The sequence below is a fragment of the Melanotaenia boesemani genome, chromosome 16 (assembly GCF_017639745.1).
Source record: "Melanotaenia boesemani isolate fMelBoe1 chromosome 16, fMelBoe1.pri, whole genome shotgun sequence".
In the NCBI taxonomy this organism is placed as follows: Eukaryota; Metazoa; Chordata; class Actinopteri; order Atheriniformes; family Melanotaeniidae; genus Melanotaenia; species Melanotaenia boesemani.
In genome coordinates, this window is record NC_055697.1 from 15,103,843 (window position 1) to 15,131,288 (window position 27,446).

General features: G+C 37.3%; 2 protein-coding genes across 5 annotated transcripts; one reads left to right on the forward strand and one right to left on the reverse strand.

Annotated features, from left to right (window-relative positions):
• Nucleotides 1-20: 20 nt before the first annotated feature.
• On the forward strand, nt 21-12,928 carry LOC121655346 (fibulin-7). The gene is made up of 9 exons (XM_042009921.1): nt 21-67; nt 220-1,033; nt 2,224-2,386; nt 5,665-5,841; nt 7,904-8,029; nt 8,123-8,260; nt 8,795-8,932; nt 9,307-9,445; nt 11,902-12,928. The coding sequence occupies exons 2-9, from the start codon at nt 956-958 to the stop codon at nt 12,272-12,274; spliced, it is 1,332 nt and encodes a 443-aa protein (XP_041865855.1). The 5' UTR covers nt 21-67; nt 220-955; the 3' UTR covers nt 12,275-12,928.
• A 1,911-nt stretch (nt 12,929-14,839) lies between these two features.
• Nucleotides 14,840-25,724, reverse strand: tmem87b (transmembrane protein 87B). Of its 4 annotated transcripts, none has more exons than XM_042009920.1 (19): nt 25,548-25,724; nt 24,658-24,718; nt 24,491-24,582; nt 24,264-24,398; nt 24,118-24,171; nt 23,762-23,921; nt 23,302-23,363; nt 22,365-22,548; nt 22,175-22,274; nt 21,973-22,066; nt 20,982-21,053; nt 19,466-19,574; nt 19,246-19,304; nt 19,039-19,142; nt 18,888-18,961; nt 17,689-17,759; nt 17,497-17,549; nt 17,361-17,391; nt 14,840-16,112 (listed from the first exon to the last, which is right to left on the reverse strand). In XM_042009920.1, the coding sequence occupies exons 1-19, from the start codon at nt 25,695-25,697 to the stop codon at nt 16,071-16,073; spliced, it is 1,707 nt and encodes a 568-aa protein (XP_041865854.1). In that variant the 5' UTR covers nt 25,698-25,724; the 3' UTR covers nt 14,840-16,070. The 4 variants fall into 4 exon arrangements, with proteins under 4 accessions (XP_041865854.1, XP_041865852.1, XP_041865851.1 ...); XM_042009918.1 differs by having other exon boundaries at nt 24,127-24,171; nt 25,548-25,720; XM_042009917.1 differs by lacking the exon at nt 20,982-21,053 and adding an exon at nt 21,523-21,594 and having other exon boundaries at nt 25,548-25,720.
• Nucleotides 25,725-27,446: the final 1,722 nt, after the last annotated feature.

Genomic DNA, 27,446 nt, shown 5'->3' on the forward strand with positions numbered 1-27,446 from the left:
TAACAACACCACCACCTTCTATTGGTTAAAATCAACGTCAGTCCATTTCAATGTTTGCAAAGATGAGGTGCAAGTACCACGCGCATTTTCTCTTATTTGTGTGTATTACATCGTAATAACGACAAAATCTATTATGTATTTTTAGACTGCAAAGCTTTTTCAATATCTATATCGCTTTATCAGCACCAATATCTTACCCCGTTTTCTTTTTTTTAACAGCGACTGGCTGAAGTTAGCGCGCAATTCTCAGTTTCACGCGCTTGTGCAGTCCTGTCATGAACCAGCAGGTGTCGCTCCGCCCCTTCAAATGAAGTCCACAAGGAAAACATTTTGTTTTTAGTTCAATGTGGAGCTCAAACTTTATAAATGTTTGTACAGTAGCATATCCACAAACACCAAATGATCTACTGAAAAGATTAACCTGAAACTGATTTGGCTGTGACTTTGCATTTTTTAGGTAAAATTTTAGCAATTCAATAAAAAAAAAAAAAATTAAAAAAAAAAACATACAGTGGCTTTTTATTTTAATGGAGGTTATCTGTAATTTATTACAGATAAAGGGAAAAGGGAAACACTTCGCGGTCGTGTAACCAGATAGGTAATATGCTTACTGGGACTTCATCCTCACACTATTTCTTGTGTGATTTCCTTGTCAGCAACAGAGAAATGTATGGGGGGAAAAAAGGTTGGAGTATCTCAGTGGGAGGGATTCTTGCTGAAGGAGACCAAGGTAGCGTGCAGAGCTCAGAGGCAAAACTTTCCAAGAGAACAGAGACTGTTGCGCATCTCTGTCTCGAGCACCTGATGAGCATCTTTCACTCTTCTGGCACGAGCTGACTGAATTTAACAAAAAAACGTTGTTTTATGGGAATTTTATTAATGCACCATAACAAAAGAAGCATTTTAGATATCATCAGTAGGCAGTGTTAAGTTGTTTGTAGCAGGACTCTCAGAAATGGCACTTTCTTTTCGACGCAGGTGTTTACTCTTGCTGTGTTTGACAGCTGTCCAGTGCAGTCATGCCGCTATTCAGGTAGGAGCAGTTTTACTTTAAGCATGTCCAAGAATGTGCCATGTGGACAGATGGGTTTACTACACTGCATGTCATTATTAAATACCAGTGTTTGTTTTTAAAATGTGACAAAGAAATGTAATATTTTGGGTGTATTCATAATTGAAAAGTAAGCCATGTCCTTATTTTCAGTGACCCATTTTACAGTATAGCACAGTTTTATTGTTTTAGCATTTTATCCAGCCTCCATCCAGCATCTGCAATCATGAGACATGGGTTTCATTTTAAGTTTAGTCTCTCTTGTGATGATTGTTTGATAACTGCAAAGAAAAATAAAAAAAAGAGCGAAAGAAGGAAAAATGTTACATCTGGATATGAATCCTCTCATGTCTTGTCAGCTGGTGGTATTTCCCCTTTGCCTGGGGCAGGTAAAATGAGCACAGCAAAGTCTAACTACTGCACTTTTAAAGTACTGAAGCTAGCTAATATTGTACAAAGCTTTCCAAATGCCAGAGGAGGAATTTAAAGTATGCTGCTCAGAGAAATTGTTCCAATGAGCATGTGATTGATAAACTCTCCTGGAGGGTTTAGGGGCACTTTCTTTAAGGAACTCTGTAATGGCTTGGACATGCGTTCTCCCTAAAGTAACTGCCTGTGGCACCCATGCTATTTTGAGTTTGCCCATTCAGTGTTATCCAATGAACATGTGCCTTCCTACAGCCATGCAAAATATACAGAGGAACAGCATTTTGGACTTAGGTTCCACTGACATCTGCCAGACAGCTTTTGTCCAGCTGTGACTGGAGTTGTGAATGAAAAGAGATGAAGGAGAGAGGAACACAGAGTATCTCACACAGGAGCATAGTGAGGTCTTGTGATACTGGAAGGTAATAGTTTTGAGTAAAATAGCTCATGGGGAGTTCTTTGTCAGGCACGTCAAAACATTTCATAGTAGGCTATGCCTTAAATTTCAGTGAAAACCTTGTAACCATAGCAGCAGTGTGCCTACAAAAAACATGTATTAAAGTTAAATTACATCATTCTCCACAGCTGCTCACTCACCGCTTATGTTTTAGATTTTGCCTCCATTAAACTGAGGTAACCTTTTGTCCTGTGCTCATTTTCCTTCCTGGATTCTTAAACATTTTTAAATGTTCAAGACTGTTTTATAACTGCTAATTCTGCTCACGGTCCCCATTCTTTGTTAACAGACCTGTATGGATAAACACCAGGTGGTTGGAGTGCTGCGTCAAATGGAGAAGTTCTTAAAAGGCCAGGAGATACGGTTTACAGAGGGCCTTAGGATAATGAAGTCAAAACTGGCATCGCTTCAAAACTCTGTCTCCAAGTTGCCTCAAGCTGACCAGTCAGCCGGTGAGTAATCAAGAGACAACAAATTCACCTCCACTTCATGGCCGTAGTCACGATCATCATCATCGTGGTTGTTGTAGGCCCTTCTGTTGTAAATATTTTGGCCTGGTACAGCATGAAAAGCTGTTTATTTCAATGAATGTTTGATGTAAGTGTCCCTCTCAGCCACAGTAGTGACAGTCAGCCAAAATGAATGATACAAAAATTACCAGAATATATAAAAACAGAATGCAAACGTTAGCAAATCTCATGAACCAAATGCTGAAAGTGAGAAAAATATTAGCTCATCTTGAATTGATGAAAGCAGCATTTCTCAAAGAATTTGGGACAGGGTGATATTTTACCATAAAGCAGCATCCACCTCTCTTTTAACAGCATCTGGGAACTGAAGAGACTAGCTGCTGCGGCTTTGGGAGAGCAATGTTGTTCCACCATTGCCCGACATAGGATTGTAGCTGCTCATCAATCCGGGGTCTTCTTTGTCCATCTGCATTACATGATGTGCCAAATGTTTTATTGGTGAAAGGTTTGGACTGCAGGCAGGGCAGTCTAGCATCCAGATTTTTCTATTATAAGCCATCCATTGCAAGCATTTGGTTCAGGACTGTCTTGCTAAAATAAGCAAAGCTTTCCCTAAAAAGTGCATAAACGGGGTGGGAGCTGTTGCTCTGAAACTGGTATATATCTTTCAGGACTGATGGTGTCTTTCCAGATGTGCCAGTTGCCATTGTCATAGATTCTCATGGAGCCCTAAACCACTAACATACAGGCTTCTAAAGTAAGCACTGATAAACTTATCTATTTTTGTCTGGGGGATGCTACATCCATGATTTCCAAAAGTAAATTCAAATTTTGATTTGTTTCACCACAAAGTAGCTTTCAACTTTAACTCAGTCCAGAGAAGATAGGAACATTTCTCTGTTGTGTTGATCTACGGCTTCTTCTTGTCATGACAGAGGTTTGACCTACATTTGTGGCTGGCACGACAAACTGTGTGCACAGACATAGAAAAATTTCTCTTTGATTTTGGGAAGTGTTCCTAAGCCCAGACAGAATCCTGCCTGTTTTTAATGCAGTGCTGCCTGAGGGCTGAAGATCACTGCCATCCAATATTAATTTTTGGCTGTGTCCTTTTTGCACAGAGATGTCTTCAGATTCTCAGAATCCTCTGAAGATACTATGTGCCGTGCATGATGGAATATTGAAAGTCTTTTAAATTTGAAATTAAATTTTTAATGAAGGAGCATTATTTGGAAATTGCTCCACAATTTGTAGACATGGCTTTTTACAGACTGCCGAGCCGCTTCCCATAGTTGTGTCAGAGAGACTCTTCCTCTTCAAGGTGCTTCTTTTGTCCTGAGTAATGTTACTGACCTGTTTTTCACTGTACCACTACCTTTCCAGCTTTTTCTTGTTCCTATCCCAATTTTTTTTTATTTTAAATGTGCTCCGCTATATAGTTTAAGATTAGCAAATATTTAGCAAGAAATAATCAAATGTTTCATGTTGAACATTTGAAATGTTTTCTGTGTTCTGTTGTGAGCAAACTTCTGGCTTATGAGATATGTGAATCATTGCAGTTTGTTTTTAATTGACATTTTGTACAACAATCACGACTTTTTAAAAGTTGGTGTTGTAAATTAAACAGTATAATACAGATGTTCTTTTTAATATACACCTTTTAGCTGGATCCTGTAACATCAGCACACCTAACAACACGATATAAAACTAGATATAGTACTATAAAAGTTGAAATTCACTCCACCAGTTATTCACAAAGTATATGGTTGCTTTAAGTTGAGCATTATTTGATTGTGATGCATTTCATTCTTTTACCCATTTATTTCACAAAAATTGTTCTTGGAATCCATTTAGTTTGCAATCCATGCTCTTTATAGTTTCATATGCATGACATGACAGAGGTTATTATTCAGTAATTTAGCAAAGTCAAGAGCAAAATAAGATTGCAAAGTATCAAATTAACATTATTTTAGAAACATTTGTTTGAAGTTGATCTTCAAACAAGTTTTCCCTCAGTGATTGACAACAGAAAGCCAGACGCTGCCTTTTGTATTCAAGCATAATAGATTCATTCAATAGTTCAAGGCCTTCTCAGTTACAGAACTGGGTACTTGACAGAGGAAGTGGATTTGAGGAATTGTGTTGCTTGGCAGCAGACACTGAGACCAAGTTGTTAGTGATGGACCAGTCCAGCCCATAAAACTCTACAGAGAATATTATGCAACACAGGAAGAGGTTGATATTTTATATTTACAGCAATAAAACCACAACAAAAAAGAAAGATGAAAAGAAAGATAATTACACCCCTTTCTCAGATCGGGAACAAATCCTAAATTTATCATATCAATAGTCGGATTATATAGTAAATGTCAACCTTGAATTATGACATTTACTTAACTACGGTACTTAACTACAGATTTGAGGTTGTACACAACTTTTCTATTTTCTTTTCTTTTACACTTCCTTCCACATCTCAGGGGGCATCATTGCTTTTATCTGACTGCTTTATTTTGCACTAAAACATCAAGAAATTACAAGTTAAAAAAACAGTGAATTAGTAATAGCTAGCCTGTATTGAATGAGTATTAAAAATGTGATTATATAATGCTGTAACAGTGAAATGGTTTTATACCATGATTTCTTATACCTTTATTTAATAAGTAAATTTAAACTTTTTAAGTTGATTCCCATGATGCTAATTTTATACTTTTACTAAAGTAACATATGTAGTAAATTACATTCACTTGTAAGAGATTGTTTTACAGTGTGGTATAAATGGTTATGCAGAAAAATATTATGGGGATGCTTCCTCTGCTAGTGAGATAGTTGAGTCAAGCTCATGTCATGTCTGGCCATGTCATAAAGCAACTGAAGTTCACTGTTGCCTCTTTGGACAGGAGGAGTTGGAAACCTTTTACTGCATCATTTTAAGTTGGTGGAAGCTAAGCAGTTTAATAAAAGTTTTTAAGAAGGTAATGGATGCTTAGTGTTTTGTGAAATAATTATTTGCCTTCCTTTAACTTTCCAGAGCAAAATGAAGAGAATGATCTTTGACTGCTGGTGCAAAGCTGACCCATAACAGCGGCCCATACTGTGCTGGCTGACTGTAAATGAGGCATTTAAAACGCTGTTTCCCATGAAGGCCCGGCACTGCCCAGTGACACGTGTATATCCCCAGGCAAAGAATGCCAGAGGATGTTGGGAGGCTTATTCCACATGTGACCAGCCTTCCTCTCGTGCTCTTTTTCTTACTCCCACAGCTCCCACCACCTGCCCCTCCCTGGAAGCCCCTGCTCACGGAACAAAGTTTGGCTCAAAGTACTTTGTTGGACATGAAGTTCACTTCACTTGTTCCCAGGGCTACCATCTTGTAGGTTCTGCTACGCGAGTTTGCCGGGACAATGGCACCTGGACTGGTGTCAGTGCAGTTTGTAAAGGTGAGCAATAGCTTACTAGGAAAGTCACAGCAATTACAGATTTATTGATCCACCACACGTCCTCAGTTTGGACCGGGTTTGAAACAAGACTCAGTTTAGGATCATGGGAGGAATGCAGTTTGGCTGCAGTAGTAGGAAGGTTTCTTCACATGAAAAAAATCAACTACTTATTATATATAATTTGATGTAACAATATAGGACTAGAATATATATATAAAAAAATCATTCACCTTAATCTAAAATTCCACACACCCATACAGGGTGGCCGTGCTTCAGCAGTGCTTTAAAGGCAGGCAGAGAGAAACATTGGCTTAAAAGCCAAACTGAGCTCCCCTAACACAGATATAGCAGGGAAAGAAAAGATCTATTCATTAGTGTCTGGAGCTCTGCAGCACACTGAATGAAGCACTCGTTAAATTGGCATTAAATGTCTCTGAACACAGAAAAACACCTGTACTGCATTCCACTGTGGGGTACCTTACCCTCCAGGTTTTTCACTCCTCACATACTGCACTGGTTGGGCTACTGTAAGATAAGCCGCCACCCCATTCCTTCTGTGTCTCTGAGTCTTTGACAAGAGTCTGGACATGGTTAGAGCCAGCTATTATACCCAAACTATGGTCTGATAGCTCAGAAGTATGCTGAGCATGCTATTGATAGCTCAGCATGCAATGGTGGCACTCCTCCAAAAAATTTCAACTGGCACACACAGTACAACATGTGCATACTTTTATTGACATGACTGGTTAAAACAACATAAGAGGGGTTGACTGCACAGTATTACCCCTGTTCATGTTTTCCACCTCAGCATAGGAGAGCTAAATTTAGTCATGCTCAAAAAGTAGTATTGAAAGAAAGCAAAAAAAAAAAAAAATAAATAAATAAATAAATAAATTAAACTAAGAGGAATTTAAATATATCTGTCTGAGTGCAGCAGATCTTTTAAGGTCATGACCCAAAGGAGGTCCCTGAAGAAGCCAAATAAAAATGAAAGAAACTAGTTTTCATCTGGTAAATTGCTGGCTCAGCACTGGATTTCAAAGAGTAGAGGCTGCTTCATAAGTTTTTACATCTGGAAAACTCTGAGTCTTTCACAGAAACATAGATCAGGTTGTAGTTTTGCCACAGGTTAAGTGTCATCCCATTATAACAATAAACTTATCATCAATGGGTTACATAACAGACTGTACTTCATACCAGCTGAGATGTGTCCATTACATTGCAATAATGACCATTGCCTACTCTGCTGTTTTTTACAGACACAACTATTTACAATATCACCACTTTACATACAGTTAATTAGATGCTACAGAAAAAAAAGTTTCCAAAACTACAAATGATTATGCATAAAAGTATAACAGCATTTCTGCTCATATATTTTATGAACAGATGCAGAAAGGGAAGCACTGAAACATAAAATATGTGATAGTAGTAAGGTATTATGCCTTCATTTTAATCTTTTCACAAAGCTAGACAAAACTTGAATATTTAACTCAGAAAATGCAGATTACTTGTGCCGAATCTGCATTTTCTGAACAGACTTTTCCCATAGTACATATACTTAGTCCTGGATATAAGTTATCCAAGTTATCCAGTGAACGGGTGGACCATCGTTGGACTTCTACAGAGGACTTTTATACTTCTCCAAACATGTCTTTAAGATGGCCTGATTTTATCATTCCTTTTATGCTGATTCATAGCTTGGGCTGCACATGTGATTTGCATTCCATCTAATAACCTTATCAAGTACAATATTAACTCTCATCATTATAGTACACATATCAAGAAGGTTCATATATCTCTGGACACTGGCTGGAAAATGATATGAGGAATTGTTGAAACACTGTCAAAAGTAGCAATGAAACTTTTAAAATTTGTTATTTGGAAATACGTCTATTGAAAGGAAATATCTTTAATGTGACTGGACAGTTTTGCAGCTGTTTCCTTTTAAAGACGAGCACATGTGGTTTAAACTGGAAATGACTGGAGACCAGTGAAGAAGCTGCAAATTTCGTAACATGTTTACCACAGCAAAAAAAAAAATTCTCTTTTGTGTCTGTAGATATAGGTGAGTGTGCAAGTAATCCTTGCCAGAATGGAGGTACCTGTGTGGAGGGTGTGAACCAGTATAAATGTACCTGCCCCCAAAACTGGAGTGGCTCTCACTGCCAGCACCAAACCCAGACAGGTCAGTGCCACAGAGGTAACATCTGAGTCACAAGGTTTATTTGTGTTTGCATGCCATTCTAATCCAACTATCTTATTGTATCCCCTAACACAGCACCACCAGAGTGGAGTGTTATGAATGATCCAGCATTTAGCCGGAGGCCTCGCTGTGCCCAGGTGAACCAAGCCCAACACTGCAGCTGTGACGCAGGCTTTCACATGAGTGGCACCTCTGACAACAGTATCTGTCAGGGTGAGCGGTAATTATGTGTTAACTTAAATGATCCCTGTGGGGAAATTCTCTTTTTGCTGCTGCTCTTCATAGGAAAGTGAGGTCAGCAACAGAGCAGCTCCCCTTGGGCCCCCTTGCTCAACACATCGTTGGATGGCAAATAGCAGATGTTTTAGAAACTTTACAGGGAAAAATATTCCTGAATGCTGAAATCTTTTTCTCCTATGGATTGCCAAAAAATGTGGAACCAGTCTTGGACAAACAAAATAATCTTCTTGAGAGGTCACATACAGATTAACATGCATGTAGGTCACAGTTCAGTTGTTTTTTTTAAGCCCTTTAATTGCATAAGTAATATTTCTAAATGAGTTTACAAGATCCTTGTATAAAAGGTGCAGTCTAAATACTCATAACATTCTCACAGACTAGAAACAACAGATTTTGGACTCAGGTCATAGTGAAAGCATAGTCGAAGCTTATGGGTTTCTATACTCTAAATATTCCCTCATTTGTAACCTGTTCTTTATGTGCACTTTTTTCTCTGTTTCTTAACAGATGTAAATGAATGTGAGGTGTACCGGCTCGACCAAGGAGGAAAACTTTGTGTCCACGAGTGTGTGAATGTGCCAGGCTCATACCATTGCTCTTGCCCCAGTGGTTACAAATTGCTTGCTGACGGGCAGAGCTGTGAAGGTAAGCAACAAGGTTGTTTATTCACAGTGCCTTGGCTGGAGATCTGACTAAGTATGCATTTCCAGCTAGGTATAGTTATGTTTTAGTAAGACAAGGAGCCCTTAGCAGCAGCAATTTTATTTTTAGCAAAGGTGTCTGTCTGCCTCAGACCTCTTTTACTTTTACCATTTGAACTTACAGTACTTTCTATTTGAATACATGACCTAACCCTTTTAATAGCATAAGGGATCTTTAGGACATGAGGCATTTGTGGGAGACTAAAAATAAATAAATAAAGAGGAGCACACCCATTGCCCAGACTGTGGTAACCAGGAAGCACAGAGTCAGTCTGGCAAGTTCTCATTCTTACATGCCTCTGCTGCTTTGTCTTCCAGATGTGGACGAATGTTTAAGCCAGCAGCACAACTGTAGCCGAGGGACAACTTGTATCAACACAGGGGGAGGCTTTCAGTGTGTCAACCCAGAGTGTCCCCGCTCTCATGGCAACATTAGCTATGTCAAGACATCTCCCTTGTAAGTAAATAAACATAAATGCAGTTTGTTATGTTATTTGTGATTTTTGTCAAATATTTCTTGAAAAAATAAAAGCATCACATCTTTCATATATTAGAAAGAAATTATGTTTCAGATGAGCTAAATAAAACCCAGACATTAATAGGTGCCTGATGGACTTTTTTTTTTAAATGTTAAAGCAAGAAAAACTGTAATAAAACTGATGTTTGCCATGTTCAGGTGTGTATGTAATCCACTCCAGTGACCCAGCATATACAATATGAGGTCAAAATGCTCATATCTGTAACTGCCTTAGGGCTCCCAGCTGAACTACTTAGAGTTTCATACAAGCTGGGACAGATTTAGCTAATTTTGCTCATCAGTGATGTTTGTAAAAATAACACTGAACTCACCAGGGTAACTGCTGAGCTCTGGTTCTGAAGGCAAAAGCAATGGATGCAGCCACAGCGATGTTCCACAGTTGTTTGTGAACCAGTCATCATGAAGCTGTTGGTTTGACATTTATCTACTGCATCTTTAGTCAATTCTGCATGACTTAAAACCTTAGTACAGTTGAAATAAACAAGCTCGTTAAAAATTCATTGACCTGCAACGATCATGAAGTGGAAAAAATAAGCTATCAAAGCAAAACTATTCTGTTACCCAGGCTTTAAACTTTTTCATTTCCACTGTAAAGTTGGGCATTTTGAAATCACTTTGACACGGGGATGTATCAGGTATAACATGACATTATGCATCTTGGTCGATTTATTCTATATTTTCTCTGCCTGAAGGCTGAATTAAGTGTGTGTCCAATGAACAGAAGAGGACTTGATATCAGCTGTAGAATGTATAGACATCAAGTTTTCCAGCATCCTAAATGTGCTGAACTTATTCACTGGAGTTCACAACACTGGAGTTGAAAATTATAACAAATAAACCTAATAACAATGAGAAAAAATAAGAACAACAAAAGCAAATATAAAAAAATAAGTAAGCACATAAATAAGTGCATAATTAAATAAGTAAAATACATATATATAAATGAATAAATAAATAGTTTAAAAAATACTAAATCAAACAAAAAAAATAAATAAAAATAAAATAAATATATAAATAAAATAAGATTCAGCTATGTTTTGTTCCTTGTTTGTTCTACAGACATGGAACAAAATATAGCGAGGGCCTGAGAGGGCTCATAATTTAAAATCAGGTCAGATAAATAAGAAGCCCCAAGACCATAAAACAACTTAAAGAACCTTAAAATCAATCCTGAATCACACGGGGAGCCAATGCAGCAATTTTAAAACTGGTGTAATGTGATCTTGCCTGCTGGTCAGAACACGTGCCACTGAGTTCTGGAGTAACTGTAGGTTTAGAATATTTTTTGTGGGACCAGAGGTCAGGGCATTACAGTAATCTATTCTACTAGAAATAAAAGCATGATAAAACGATAAGTTGGATACAGGTTAGTAGTCATCAAGACTTTTTGGATCTATATTACTTTTCTTCAAAAGGGGCTTTAACCATTGCTGGTTCATCAACCAGGACAAAACTTTCCAGTGTTTCCTCGAATAAAAACAATTATATGTTAAACCAACATTTTGTTGAGATATAAGGCTGGCTCTAATAACATCGATTTTACTTCTGAAGTGGCATCTGTGTGTGTCCAATAGCAGTTTGCCTCAAATGAAATACCTTTTCATTTAAACTTTTTTAAGCATAGTTAGAATTTGCGAACAGTGCATTTGGCAAATTAAATACAAACTATCATAACTAATTTCAAATGACTTGTGACAAGCTCAGCAGAACAACCTCATGAGATCTCATTGTTTATTCTTTTTTCTATTGAACCATTTCAGTGTTCTGACTTCTGAAACATTACCACTTCCATATTCGTATTGCCAGTCAACACCAAGCTGACTCACTGAAGAGCATGAAACAAAGTTCTGTCTGTTGCTACTGAACCATCAACGCTGTGAAGTCCCGCTCCAATACCAGCAAAAGGGAATGGATAAATATTTGGAAAAATAATTGAAACATGGGGGAGACAAGGAATTGAGTAAAACAGAAGCTGTGTCCCAGCTGTAGTATAAATATTCTACATTTTAAGCTTAAAAAATTACTTGGATTAGATAAATGTGCTGATGTTAGTGTGCATATTCAATCCAGTTAGCTTTTGGTTTGTCTTAAAGTGGAGTATATAAAGAAAATAGGTGCTCACATATACAACAAATTAAAATAAATTGCATATAAAAGTAAACAACTTTAAGAACCGCAGTTGTTGTGTATTAACTTAAGTATTTATTTAAAACAACAGTTCTTTCTGTCAAATGTCCAAACTTTTGATGGGTACTGTATGTGTCCATTCTCTTTAGTCACAAAGAAATAAACTATTTTCTGTCATTTAAAAAAAGAAAAAAAAAAACATGTATTGCTTACTAAATGCTTCATTTTGCTGCCCTTCTGTTCTGCAGTCAGTGTGAGAGAAACCCCTGCCCCATGCACAGCCGTTCCTGCCACCTGGCTCCAAAGACTGTGTCCTTTCACTACCTGTCCCTGCCCTCCAACCTGCAGACTCCTGCCACACTGTTCCGCATGGCAACCGCTGCCGCCCCCGGCCGTACTGGGCCAGATAGCCTACGCTTCGGCATAGCGGGCGGAAACTCCAGAGGCACCTTTGTGATGCAGCGTTCAGACAGACAGACGGGTGAGCTGATACTGGTGCAGCAGCTTCACGGGCCGCAGGAGATCAGCGTGGACGTGGACATGTCAGAGTACTCCGACCGCACCTTTCAGGCCAAGCACGTGGCAAGGGTTCATGTTCTGGTTTCACCCTACAATTTCTGAGAACATGGTTGGAAGAGTAGGAAGACTAGAGACTGAAACCTGAAGAGGAACAAGGAAAAATAGGCGATGGGCACCATGTTGAATAAAACCGTCTCTTTATCCCCTTTCACAGTTTGGTTTGGCAGTCACAATCCAACATTTATTCAATAGCAAATATATTGTTTTTTAAAAAAAAGATAAAATTGCTCCTCTGAATGCTGATATTAGGTTTGCATATTTACAAGGTCTAGCTAAAGAAAAGCATAATGTCTGAGCTCAGGATTTAGGCCCCACAGCTGATGAAATGCCCTCACTTTAAAATACATCTCTTTATGACTTTAGTGCTCCTGTGGCTCTAATTTATTGGAAATGTTTTTTACAGTATAGCATACTGTAGGCAACATGTTTATCTTTGATCATATATTGTATATTTGTGTTTTTGTACGAGCTTGCTTCATTTAAGGCAACATTAACAATGCTAAGGGATTTTTTTTAAACAATAGCTGCAGTACTGCATCTGGTCTATTCTCTGACTCATATGCTGTATGTTAGCCAGAAATAGTCTCATTATAATCTGAATCAACGGTAATTTGGCAAGCTTGCCAATATGTTACACAATTTATCTGGAATTCTAATTTCCTCAACATACTGAAATAAAGTCAGTTCAACATTTCAGCATTTGTTAGAACCATCTCTCTTGATGCTAAACAGCAGGCTATTAAATATCCTCGTGGCAATGCTTGTTTTCATTCAACAGCCAACAGGAGTGCATTTTAATAACTGAAATGCAAACTATGCATAGTTGATAAATGAAGGCTGGATGGCTACAAAAGGGTTTCTCAATGAAGGGATGAAAACCCATAACGCAACCCCTGAAGCAAATGTTCATGGGCGATAAAAGTCAAAGCACCACATGTCTTACCAGAAAGAACGTCACCTGTAACATATAAAATCACATCATAGTGTTTGTGTTTGTTAGAGAAAAAGTAAAGAGGCTAATGCGCACCACATGTGTTCTCTTAACCTGCTTCACTGGGTCCTCCTCTCATGTCTCCATCCTGGGGTTTACTTTGCAATCAAAGGGGCCAGAGAAGCTACATGCTTCCAGACAGGAGTGGATGGTGAGAATCACAACACATGCCCTGATGTTACACTCTGCTCTGAATATGACTATGTGCCTTAGTGCTACTGATAAATATACCAGGTACCTGCACATTGCCATGTTGTACTCAGGCTGTTTGAAGTTTCATCCATTCCCAGGTGGAAGGCTATTAATGGAGACAGCTGGAGAGCGTTGAGCTACTTAAAATAAGCCATTTACTGGAGAGTACTCAGAAAAAACATCCAGTAAAATCTGGGAGACAACCTCAGCAGTGTTGTTTTCACTTGTTTTCATGGCAAAGAAACAGTGAAGTCTACAAAATAACTCAAACAACAGATATTCAGTATGATCCAGTAGCCTGCAGAAATATTTGACAAGATTATCATTTGTTTTTCTAAACTTTTCTAAGGTTTTCTTTCAGCTCTCTTTTGATCCTGTATTATTTCAAGACCATTTGATCTGGTGTTGGTTAAGGGTTTATGCAACATTTGTTGCCTGCTTATTGTTAATGTCAGTTCTGAGCTGCATTAAAATGGACACGAAAACAAGTAGTAGAAATAACATCAAGTATAAGGGCCACTATAATTTAAACACTTGGCAACACCAACTAAATTATATACATGGTACTGGTTAAAAAGGACATTTAGTAGCACCAACAAACAGAAATAAGATTCCAACTTGACCAGTCTAGGATTTAACTCATTTTTAAAGTGTGTGTAATTTTGTTCACCTCTAAATTGGACTAAAAAGCTTCATTCATTTTCATTTGTTGTCCTTTAATAATTCACTAACTTTTACCAAGAGCTGTTCGATAATTCTGTTTTCTCCCCCTTAAAACAGATGCAGAAATTTCACAACTATAGTAAGTACAGGTTTGTTTTTTTTACATTTCCAAATACTGTAAATCAAAGATCAAGAAACATTCTTCTGAATTCAATAGTTTTTAATCTGAGCGTAGGGTACACACTTCCTGAGAAGGAAGAGAAGAAAACCTCTGGTATAAAAAGCTCAAACCCAGTTATTCATGACACCTGTAAGGAAAAGTAAAAAGAAAGAAAAAGAAAGAGTCCTCTTATACAAACACTTCTTCACTTGCAGAATTAATGAAATAACAAGAATCAGTCAAAATCCATCTGTACAAACAATCCAAGGTCAGTTGCAGGTGTCTGCAGTTTTATGTAACAGAGCAAAAGCGTTCCATCATAAGCAAAAATACTTCCAGGTTTCCAACTAGCCCAAAAAATGCAACATGGACATTATAACTCCATTTAGGTGATCAGCCTGTGCTAACCACAAAACCCATTTAACATCTTATAACATGGAATCATCAAGACAGACTAAATTACAAGTTCTGCTGTTAAATTTATTCAAGACAACACACAAGGATGACAGCATACCAACTCCAAACACACACCGACAAGAACAGGCCAGCCATTTTCAAAATTAAATAAAAAAATTAAGACTTTAATGAAAGAACATGGACGTTATTAAAGTGACTCTGAATGCAAAAGTGATTTTCTTTGAAAAATGAAAAAAAAAAAAAACATAAGCTGCAGTTTGCAGATGAAATCACTGTAAACACACAGTAAACACAGATAACTGTTAACGCCCATTAACTTAAAAGTACACTTGAAATGCAAATAAATAATGAAATAACTCTGCATCAGATGTACAGCACATTGCTGTTTATTTCAAAGGACAATAAATCTGCCCATCCACAGCCATACAGTAGTATCAAAACATAACTGTAAACCCAAATCCCACACGACTGAACTAACCCTGTTGAACTCAAGTTGTACAAAAATCTTTCTCAGATTATCACAATATCATCTCTTAGACTGTTTTAGTGGTAAAAAAAAGAAAAGAAAAGACCATCATTCAAAAAGTTCCTAGTAGCTGAACGGATTAGGCCTCGCACAAGACTAACATGTAGGCACAGCTTTGATTAAAAAAAAAAAGTGCACAGGAGCAAATAAATCTAGTCGGAGTTCCAGTGTTTCAGTTTGAAAGTTTCCATTTCCCTGACTTTTCATTCTGGTAAAAACTGTGCTTCTCACAATCAGCCAAATGAATATTAGCCCAATTTCTGAAAACATGTCGGTTCTATTTGGATATATGTGTGTATAGATATAAAGAAACATCCTGACTAAAAAGGTAAGCGATGATCACACTGCAGTAAAGATTCTGTCTTTTGGCTGTAAAAATAACCTCAATAAATAATTTTTACTCATTAATTGAAGAAAAGGGGTCTTTTCAATTTTATAGCTTGTCATATATAATCCTCTAAGATATTACAACCCATCAATGACATCTAGGTATTCTCAAGAAGACTTTTTATCTGTTTGAAAGTATTTTTATGCATGAGGCCCAAATTCAGATCTCTGATAAAACATGTGTATATAAAAAGAAATAAATATACAGTTTATATAAAAGGAAAATCTCTTTGGATAAATCAGAAGTGATCAAACGAAGGAGATGGTGAGCATGTTGGTCAGTGAAATGTTTTCTCTGGTAGAATATATAAAGATGAGTAAAATTAGCAGAGGTCCTCCTGGAACTGTTGCCTGCACCACCCTGTGAAGTAGCATCCCCTGAAAAATGAAATGGCTCTCGTGCACCATCCAGCAGGAAATCCCAGCGAAAACGCTGCTTCAGAGTCAGGGGCAGCTGCTACATTCTCCCTTCATGTCAGCCAACGGCTGGAAATGTTTCGCTTCACTCCAGCTTGGACATCTCATACTTGGTCGTCATGATTTCCTGGTGAATAATAAGCAAATTAAAATTACACATTTTCTAACCGGCAAAAATCTTATTCAGACTGGAAAGGGCACATTTTGCCCTTCACTGAGCTTCACTTTCTGCAGTCAATGTTACACCATTTCAGTGTTTTCTCTTTTTTTTGGGTTATTTGGTTTGTTTGATTTTGTTTTTTTATGCAGATCCATTCACTAATACAATAAAATTGGCTTCTTTTCAACTTACAGTAGCAGCAAAGTTGCCCTTATTTCAGTGAAGGCTACACAAAAACACTAAGAACAAGAGTAACTGGTATTACCTCCCAGAAAAAAAACACTTAAACAGCAGGGGTGGCATAATCCTACAAGTTGTGGAAGATCACTTTCTTCTAAGTACGACTTTCTGAGAAAAATAGATCATTACTTTTAGTTGGACTGCACGAGCCAGCCCTAAACAAATTGACATCCAGCGGCTCCTTCTATCCATGTCAGTTTTAGAGCCTATGTGTCATACATATAAACATGATTTGAAACTACTAAAACTCCCTCTTGCAGCTTAGTGTGCAACTGCTGCAGAGTCATTTGACGCAGGACTGAAACCCATCTATACCTGGCCTTCACCGAAAACAAACAGATTTTAGTGGCTTTTGTCTACAGCGAAAAGAGCTCTAAGCACCTGAGCTTTTTCAAATGAAGAATTTCCAGACCACTGATATTGCTAATTTTATTCAATGTAGCAAGATAATTAGCAAACATCAGAGAATCAAGGAACCCTCAAAAACAAGCAGGGCAGTGGGTTCTCAGGAGCAGGACCGGGAAGCTCTGACCTATAACCTATAACATACTCTCAGCAACCCAGCAGTTATGGATGGTAAATAAGAGGAATTCTCTGCTATGCCTGTGAGTCCCTGGATCTCAGTCTCACCAAGCTTTACCCCCCTGATGGCAAAACTAAAAGGTGGAAAGATATACAAGCAAAACACAAGTGAAGCCAGCTGTAACAAAGCTCTGGCAAAAATCTTTAATGTCCTCAGTTGCAGACTTCGGGCACTATAGATAAAGTCCTTTCTAAACGCTTCCTCCAATTTGAATGTAAATACCCACAAATCACTGTTGAGTTTGCACTTAGACCTATAAAGCAAAATGGATTCCTAATATCAAAAATGTTGTGAATCTCACTCTTTTTGTTAAAATGATTTAATTTTCATTTATGTGTATGATGTGTCTGGTTAAATAAAATTATGTTGTGTATGTGTCCTGTTTTGCATACCTCATCTGAGTCCAGCAGGACTGGAAGAGCTCTGAGATGACAAAACATATAAAAGCAACTCTGTCACAATCACACATGCCTTATCTGAAAATACCATGATGCACAAATAATTCTGTGTGTTTTAAAGGATGCTTACACATCAGTAAGAGAGCTAGGAATGTTATCCTCCACCCACTTCAAGTCTTCATCCTGGACAAGTAGAAAAATAAAATCAGTAAATACTGCCATCTGCTGAAAGCAGACGTTTGGACAGAAAAGTTTAAACTACTTTTATTCTAAATATGAATAAGTTAAACAAATTAACACAAATTGTAGCTGTGTTACTTACTGGGTTTGTTTCTGCAGGCTTTGCTGTACCATTTGCTTCACCTTTAGATGCTCTCATCTTTATTCCGTCAGCTGGGGAGGGAAAAAAAAAAGAAATATTTTAAAATAAAAGGGGAAAAAAATTAACGAGTGAGTGACAGATCAGTGTTTTGGACAGTTTGTGCAAGATGATACTTTACAAGATCTAGTTCAAAGTTCAATTCACACTAGTTCATGTTCATGGTTCGCCATTTGATATTCTGACCTAATTTAAAAGTATTTTATGGAAAAAATTCCCTCTTTTATTACTTTTAAACCAGATACCAAAAAAAACAAAAGCAGAAAAAAAAAACAAAACAAAGTTAGGCATGACGAAATGTGGTGTAGAATCATATTTAGTGGCAGAGATGATGACAGAGGGGGTGAAAGTGCAGCTGTCATCGCCAAAGCCTTAGCAAAAGGTGATCTAGTGTTATAACACACATAGCGCTGTCTGCTGTTCCAACACTTATATTAAGTCCTTCAAATTCTGCTGGCAGGCCCTAGCTTTGCCTTTGTAGTATTTACTTTTTAATTTCTTTAAAATCGTTCTCCTCTGAAACCATCTTTGGTTTTTATATGCAACTTGTCAAATTTTTGTATGGCTGTCTATACATTTGTCTGCATTGGCAATGTTGCTGCACAGTTCTATGCATGTCAACAATTAAAATGAACCACTGCAGGTAGACTCATTCTTTAACTTCAGATTGTCCAATATTCCTCTTTAAAACTTAAATTATAATTTTAACATATGTGTAAAATTGTGACTTCTATATATTTGTGCTTGTTAATAATAAAAGAGCAGAAACCGGGTCAAGAGCTGCAAATTACCTTAAAGTTATATAATCTATATGCAAAAAAACATAAGTGGTTATATATGACCTCTATGTCTCTTTGCATTTTTGCCGATAAATCAACTAGTAAATAATAATAAATAATGTCATCATGGATGTATATACCTGTGTCTGGTAGTGAAATCATAGTAAAGGTCTAGTAGCCGGGTGTGTGTGTTTGTTTTCAACAAGAACTTCTTTCAACACCATAAGAAAGCGCAGCACTCACTTTATGTTTATCAGTTTAAAACAACATTGTTCAGTTTAAAACTCACAGACTGTTAGTTTGTACACATTCATGTGCAACACTAATTTTTTTTGGGATATTGCTCCTTCAGTTTTACTGTACCGATGTTTGCAGAGGCAATGAACTCCTCAATCTCCTCATCATCTGTGTCATCAATGAGTGGTGTGAAAGCATACCTGTTGAAACAGAGCAATGATCAATTAATTTTCTGAGTCAATGGTGGAAGATTTAATAGTCTGCGTGCACAACTTGCCTTTGGTTATTTGCAGATGGTCGCCATAAAAACATAATGACAAGCAGAATAACAGAGAACAAGAACCTCCAGAAAGCATCTTCTACCCAATTCTCAATCCAATCCTTAAAAAAAAAAAAAAAAAAAAAAAACAAATCCAGTGATCAAGAAAAAAAATTTATATGGCACATACGTGCACAACTTATGAAAATGCAAAACCATACTCACAGACTGGCAATCTGCTAATCGAAACTTTTTCGTTGTCCAACCCAGAAAAATGATAGAAGCTTAAGGAGAAGAGGATACGATGTGAAATTCTACTGATACCGTGTGAATGTCTGCTTCTCTAGGTCTCACTGGGATAAACGCACAACTAAGTGGAATCCACAACAACAAACCCAGAATGTACTTTTTACTATTACCGTGTATTTGTAGTTGCAGCACTTACCGATGACAGCAAATATTAACGTGTTTGTAAAATGCCTGTAGAGAGACAACTTTACAGGGTTTCTCCTCAGCTTCAGAGTCTTGATGGTTTGTGCGAGGCTGACAAAGATGTTAGTGGCAGTCAAGGGAAACACAGCAGAATTACATAGAAACTATGCTTCTTAAGATTTTTTTCAGGTTCTCTACATGTAAGCATACATTTTAAATAAAATATATTTAACACAACTTAAAGAATATTTTTGCAAAGTCAGTATTTAAAAAAAAAAAAAAAAAAAGGATAATTGATCCCTTTACCTCTAGCACTCTATGCATTAAAAACAATGTAAAACTACAATTTTGAATGCGTTATGTGAAAATGAATGGACTGTATATGTATGTTTCAACATTACTTGGTGTCCACTTTTGTTTCCATGACTAATTTATGCAATCACCTTTTTTATTTAAAAAAATAAAAGTTGGTGTAAATCATTGATTGTAAATCCATTATTCAAAAATCATTTAAACCCTGCATTTAATAAAGAATAAACTAAATATTCAAATGTTGATACTGAAAACAAGTTGCTGACAAGCTGATGTATATCAATAACTTTGTTATTTTTAGTTAGTTTATTAATTATTAAAAATATATGCTTAATTCAAATTCAGTGCTAGCAGCACATATACACATATTTATAGCAGCATTTTTTCAGCTGTATTGCAGGATCTCTTCTTTTAACAACAGTAAAAGTTTAAAGACTGAGAAAAGTAAATGTTGGTTTCATTTTTCCCCCTTTCATGGCTGATAGAGGATTTCAGCAGCTTCATGGGTTTATAATGGGAAATATTTTCGGTAGATAGGTCTGGACTACCGGCAAGTCAGCTTAGCAATGGGGATTTCTTACTATGGAGCCATGCCCTTTTTTTCCTAAAATATACTATACTCACAGCATATTTTGTTCGACTATCTGTATAAATGGTTCAGCTTTACTTGTGTTTTTACAGACGCTCCCCATACAACAGTGTAGTATTTTGACATCACAAATGCCAACATGGATGATCTCTCTTCTATTTAGCCAATAGGACAGTGTCTGTGGTTTCCAAAATTATTTTTAACTTCTCATTTTTTTTTTTTTTAATTCTAATTGGATTGTTGGTTTTCTATTTTAAAGTATTGCTGAAATTCCTGTTTCCAAGCATGTATTTCTTTCTTTGTTCCATCTGATATTATACATTGGATAAAATGTTAATCATATATTATTTATTATGCAGGGAAAGAAGTGAGGATAGAGACTTTAAGAGCAGTTAAACCATCAACCCAAACAAAAGCAGCCCTTAAAATTTCTAAAAAAAAAATTCATTTTTAATTAAATGCAAAATTTCTTTCCACTAAATTTTACTTAAACTGCCAATTATCTGGGGAAAAGGGAAAGACAACTGCTGATCACCATCTCCTGTTTTAATGTGTTCTTTGTGTGTGGGGGTGGTGAAGAGCAGAAGGGAACCACACAGGGAAAGGCTGAAGGTGCACAAAAGGATATCCACCAGCATAAAGAGGAGTCAAGCAGAGCCAGGGGAATGTTGGCCAACAGGGCCAAATCAGAGTCTTTTGCCTATAACAGAGCAGGACCAAAGGACACAAAGAAAGCAAGAAATTTTTTTTTTTTTTTGGGGGGGGGGGGGGGTTTCACAGGCAAAATAGGTAATAAAGGTAGGACCTTTCACCTGAGCACAAAAAAAGAAGCAAATCATTAAACCCCAAACCCAGTTCATTAACAAAAATATCATTTTCCTGTTAAAATTAAAACAGTTAAAACAGGGGTTCCCAAGTTCGGTCCTCAAGATCTACCACCCTGCAACTTTTAGATGCAACCCTTCTCCAACACGCTTGAGTCAGAAGTCATCTGCATGTCATTCAGCTCTGCAGAGGTAACGAGCCAGTCATTTGATTCAGGTGTGTTGGAGAAGGGTTCCATCGAAAAGTTGCAGGATGGTATATCTCGAGGACCGGACTTGGGTGCCCCTGCTTTAAAACATAATGACTACTGATTATTGCAGCTGATGGTCACACTGGAAGGATATAAACCAGATGGCGCAGGATTCAAACACAGCCAGAACAATTTCTGTAATGAGTGCAGGACCACTGTCTCGACCCTTGATTTTTGGTGCCAAAAAAAGTCAGGAAAATTTACAAAATGTGATGTCAAGTCTAACACAATCTGACAAATAATTAAGAACCTTTAATAGAGCTAAATGTGACTTATTTATCAACTAAGCAGCTGTAAAACAGCTGGCTCACTGATTATCTCACACTGGCTGATCAGAACTTCCCCAAGTTGGGGATTTGTTTGGCTTCCCTTCGCTTATTATTATTGATAACTTTTTGTTTGGAAAGATACGAATTAATCTGAAAAGCAAGACATTGCTCTGAGCATAGTCAGCTTCGGAATATAATATAGTAGAAAGCGTATTTTAGCAACATATGTAAATACTAATTTCAATTAGAGAAAATAATCAGAGAACATAACTCACCCCTATAATCCTGAGGACACCTTCAATGCTAGCGAAGGCAAAGTAGAGGACACCGAGTCCCACAACTCTGTGCATCACAGTTCCTAGTCGAGGCCTTAAAAGAGAAAACAGAAAAAGGAAAGAAGTTAATGGTTTGATACGTTTTGAAATTATAGGGTTTTTTAACATTTACAAATAAAAGATTTGTGTTGAGTTGACGTACTTTACAATACCATAGCCTAGACTGACGATGATGACAAGCAATCGAGCCAAAGTCCTTTTGAGGGCGGAGACTAACTCGGCAAAAATCAACAAGCCTGGAGCTAAAGAAAAAAAATAAAGATTTAAAAAAAAAACATTTAAAAAAGTAACTACCTCAAATGACAACAGTTAAAATATTTTCAGATACTTACAAGCATTGCCTACGTTATTAGTGTTTTCATACTCGGCACAGAACACCGCCTTCTCCACCATCCCAAGGAATATGACGCCCGCTATCCAGAACTGGATCCTCAGCAGATCTTTCCAGTAGCAGGCTGCCCAGATAAACCACAGCAGGGCGTACAGGATGTACACTACGCACATTACCATGTAGAACTACAAACAGACGGTGAGAGATCAGTCTATAAACAAATCACATATGGAAGCAGTTTTTCTTGATTAACTGGAGACCAATTACCTCAAATTTTAAATCTCATTATAAAGCTGCATGTTAACAAAATACATGCTTGAGCTTCTTTTTACTGAAATTGTTGTAAAAAAAAAAAAAAAGAAAAAAAAAGAAAGGCAACTATTGTCATGAACGAGAACAGGCAACAACAATAAAACCACTGACTGATAACGAGAGTAACTTTGCTCATCTTGTCTTGGGAAACTGCCATCTTGGCATCCATGCAAGATTTTTGCAAACCAGACACACTTCACTCATGACCAGAGCATTCCTCTAAAAGTCTCAGAGAACATGAAAAAAGTGCTCACACAGCCTTCAAATTTCCCAGATACCAGTCTGATAGGATCTTTTGGGAAGCAAGTGCAATCCTACCACACAACCAACAGGGCTGAAAGGATTTACGCCTGATGTCAGAGTGCCAGACACTCCAGGACAGCCTCACATGTTCTGTGTCTATGTACTCACAAGTTAAAAGTTCTTTTGGTTCTGTGCAGGTGATTTTAATGCTATCAAAACATAGTCAGTATATCTTCTGACTCTGTACTACACTGTAAATGACCAGCTCAGAAAAGAAAATAACATCTACCCCTCAAAATACAATTTTCTGTTATGAAACAAAAAAAAAAAAAAAAAAAAGAAACAATATAGTTATAAAAGACTTTCTAAAGTTATATACTTACAATCTTCAGAGGCCAATCTGTGACAGAAAGGTAGCCGCGGTTGCCTTTCATCTCCACATTAACTGAAAAAAAAAAAAGAAAAAAAAGAGTCTTAACATCAGACAAATGAAGTATAACAGGGTTTCCTGAAACATTAAGATATGCTTGTGGTACTAGTAGGTTGTGATAATCTTTATAGAATTACTAACAAGTTGGATTAGAAATTGAAAAATTAAATAAAAAAAATCAATAAGAAAATACTCTTAAATACATATATATATTTTCGTTTTCTAAACGTTAGGCTCTTTTTGTTGTTTGGATGAAAACCTAGGAATCAACTGGGATTGGACTCAGGAAGAAGAATCAGAAAAACACTGATAAAATCTAAATTATTTTCAGTCCTGTTACAAAGTTTGATAGTCAAAACTATACAAAAAAAAGTGATTAAATGACAGTCAACAAATAAATTAGTTGCTCACACCTGTTAAATTCCATTTGGCCTCCTCTTTACTAGATACAATCTTAACAATGAGCAGATAGGGCCCATCCCTCCATGTGGTGGCAATGACGTTCTCTTTGATGATAATACTATTGTTCTTCATATCATACTCCTCAGTAATCCATTTGGTGTGATTTACATCCTGCAGTATTGCAAAAGCAGTACAGAGATGATCAAAAATGTTTGATCGGCAAGAAAACGGCACAAAATAAACACTTGACAAACATAAGATGCTAAGTATAGACTAAAACACAAAGTAGAGACTTAAAACACAATTAGATGTCGAATAACATGCAATTTCCCACTTCTGTAATAAACAGAAGCTTCAGTTGTCTTACAAAGGCTTCATTCTCAACAGGGGGACCGGAGCGACGTGGCTCTGCTTTGGCTTTCTGAAAAACAGATGGTATCACAATGTTGAGAGATAATAAATGTTATATCAAGTGTCTTGACCATGCTGAGGCGAGTAGAAAAACAAACTCACTTTGAGCATTGAACAAGAGTGAGGATCACAGTTACATGTTACTGGGCTGTGTATGTGTTCGATGTACTCTCCTTGTCCAAGGGGATTTGGATCCAGACTCTCCCCACGGCTAAGAGGTGTCCTTTCATACATCTCCTACAGACAGTCACAATTCAGCAATCAAAAACAATCACATCCAGACAATCAACAGCCTGACAAATAGGGTGACATGAGGTATTTGTACTTACTTCAACATTGTTGAATTCATTGTAGCAGGGGTAATATTTTAAAAGCCAGTGGATAGTAAAAGTCACTCCCTCTGGACAACCAGAAGACGAAACTAAAAGATGAAGAAAACTGGTTTTAATGCAGCATTTATGTGACAGGTCATGAGCAAATGTTGGTCATGTCTTACCTTGCAATTCGATGTCAGTGCCTTTAAACATGGATTTCCTGAACAGAAGTGGCCTTGAGGTCTGCAGAATATTAAACAGGTTTGTGAAGTACACTGCAGTAAGGGATTACTCTTTGATCAAGACTTACTGTGGCTTGTTTACTAGTTGTTTCAAAGTTAAAGCAAATCAGGTTTGTTGCTATCTGCACATTAGGGGACAAGACCTGTCATTAAAATAAACACACACTGTTGTCCACATGGTTTATTCCACCTTCAGGTATGAGTTGGTTTGTTATTTGTTCAGATTAGATCCTGCAGCTGAGCACACCTAATACTGCAACCAGATAGACATTGAGGAAACTGAAACTTCTCAGCGCTTAAATTATGGATCAAGGCTTTTCACTTGTCCTTGGACTAAACCTAGCAACTGTTAAACAAGAGTGGGGCCGCGCTTGAAAGCGTGGGCTTTAAAATATATGAACGCCATTATATGTAGTAGGATGGTGACACCATCTAATCAAGTATTGAATATCTAAGCTAAGATGGTGGTTCGTTTGCATAGATCGAAGATATAACGGGTTTCTCAGAGCTAGCGAAATAGCAGATTCTCTGGTGATCTTAAACTGGAGCTGGTTAGTTAGCCATCAGCTAACCTTGAAGTGCATATTAGCCATTCAGTACAAGACTAACAGCCAATTAGCTGAAATCTTTCTCTTCTTCTGATAAGCGCATCTTATTAAACTATGTTAATAACAGCAAGTCGCACCTATGTGGCTAAAGACAATTGCTGAAGGACAAAGTACACGACTCACAACACTCACAGCTGACAGCGAGCGACCATAACAAGGCTGATAAGGCTAACGTTAGCTAAGGGCTCTGCAGTTATTTAAGTGTTTCTGATTGATACTCACATTAACAACTGTGATTTTCCATTGCCCCGTCTCTGGCACGGCATCAGCTTCATTTACAGTATTGATAAAAACTACAAAAAAGACCAGCCATGGACAGAAAACTCCACTGGTTGGACAGCTCCACGTCCGCATTCTGACTGCAGCTGCCATGTTTGTTACAGGGCTCAAACACTCACCTGCAGGAGGCGCCCTGAACGCAACAGCTAGCCTTTGAATTTTCCACATTTCTGTGCGTCCGTAGACCTGGATGCAGCCCTAAATGTTTTCTGAATAATAAATCTAATCATGCATGAAACCCCGAGAAATAACACGATTCTTTAAAATGCAAGCAGATACTGTTTTTGTTTGTAAGCCTTTTATACCAACATCTTTTTTAAATGAGAGAAATCGGACTTTGACTATGATTGCAAGCTTTTTATAAGCTTGCAATCATAGTCAAAGTTTATATATATATATACATACATATATATATATATATATATATATATATATATATATATATATATATATATATATATAATATATATATATATATGTGTGTGTGTGTGTGTGTGTGTGTGTGTGTGTGTGTGTGTGTGTGTGTGTGTGTGTGTGTGTGTGTGTGTGTGTATGAGAAACATAAATATATATATAAGATATGTTTTTTATTATCAGATCAATGTAAAATTTATGCCTCTGGTTGCTATGGCAATATGGAAGGACAAAGTTGCTTGGCAGCATGGAATTTTTAACGTCATGACAGATGAACCCTTGGTGCACGAATGTGACATAAATGAATATAGAAACAATGTTGCAACAACAGATGATTTTTCACAAGAATCTTCCAGTCAAATCTTGGAAACATCTTCCAGTCAAGATTCTACTGATAACACAAGCGAAACATCAGGGACAGAAAACAGTCTTTTGGAAGCAGAAAACCTGACAGGTAACCATGCTAAGGAAGGCAGACAAGCAACTTTTCTGGCAAATACAGATGAAGATGCCAGAGATATTTCTGAAAATGCCATCACTGGGGAAGACGTGTCAGAAGATGAAATGAAAGACAGAGTAGAGAATATACAAGAATTTTCCCCCGAAGATATGATCTCATTCATCCCAAAGGTTCCTGATACATTTAACAACAGCTTTGTGAATTCCATGCTGCAGTGTATTGTACGTCCTGAAAACCTCAGTGATAGCAGACTTAAAAAGTTTTTTAAAGCTTCATCAGCAATGCCTGCATTGAGAAAGATCATTTTAGCAGCCATTTACCAACCAGGCAGGCGTTTCTGTCCAGCTGAAATCTTTCCAGCTTTGAGCGAAATACGGGCAAACATAGCATCAGCGTGCCTGGATAAGCCCAACATGGCTTATTTATTAAAAGATGCCATGCTTTGGGTAAATAGATGTCACCTTTTATCATCTTCGCTGGGTGCTACGGTTTTCACAATATGTGAAAACTGCCAGACAACAAGAAGCCATACTAGTCAGCTGGGTCACTACAGTATCCTTCCATGTCGAAAGGATGTTGATAATGTGCAAAATCTTATCCTCAAATTACAGGATAAATACCACTTAGGGGAAAGATGCAATAAATGTAAGTGCAAATTTCAGAAAATGTGTTTTTTTAATCCTTCTGAGTTCATAGTACTCTATTTACCTCGGTTAAATGGGCCGCCAAATTATAGACCGTTTGTGTCTGTAAATGAAGAACTCTGGCTTCCTGGAATAACTGGACTACAGAAATACAATCTCAGCTCAGTCATCTGCCAAAAAACCTCAAAATCCCATCTTCTACACTTTTATACATATTTGTTTTATCCGGGAATGTTCTTCAAAGCTGACAATCTGACAATATCTGTGGCAAATGGATGTCAGAGATATTTCTCAAAATGGGATACTTTACATATATAAAAAGAA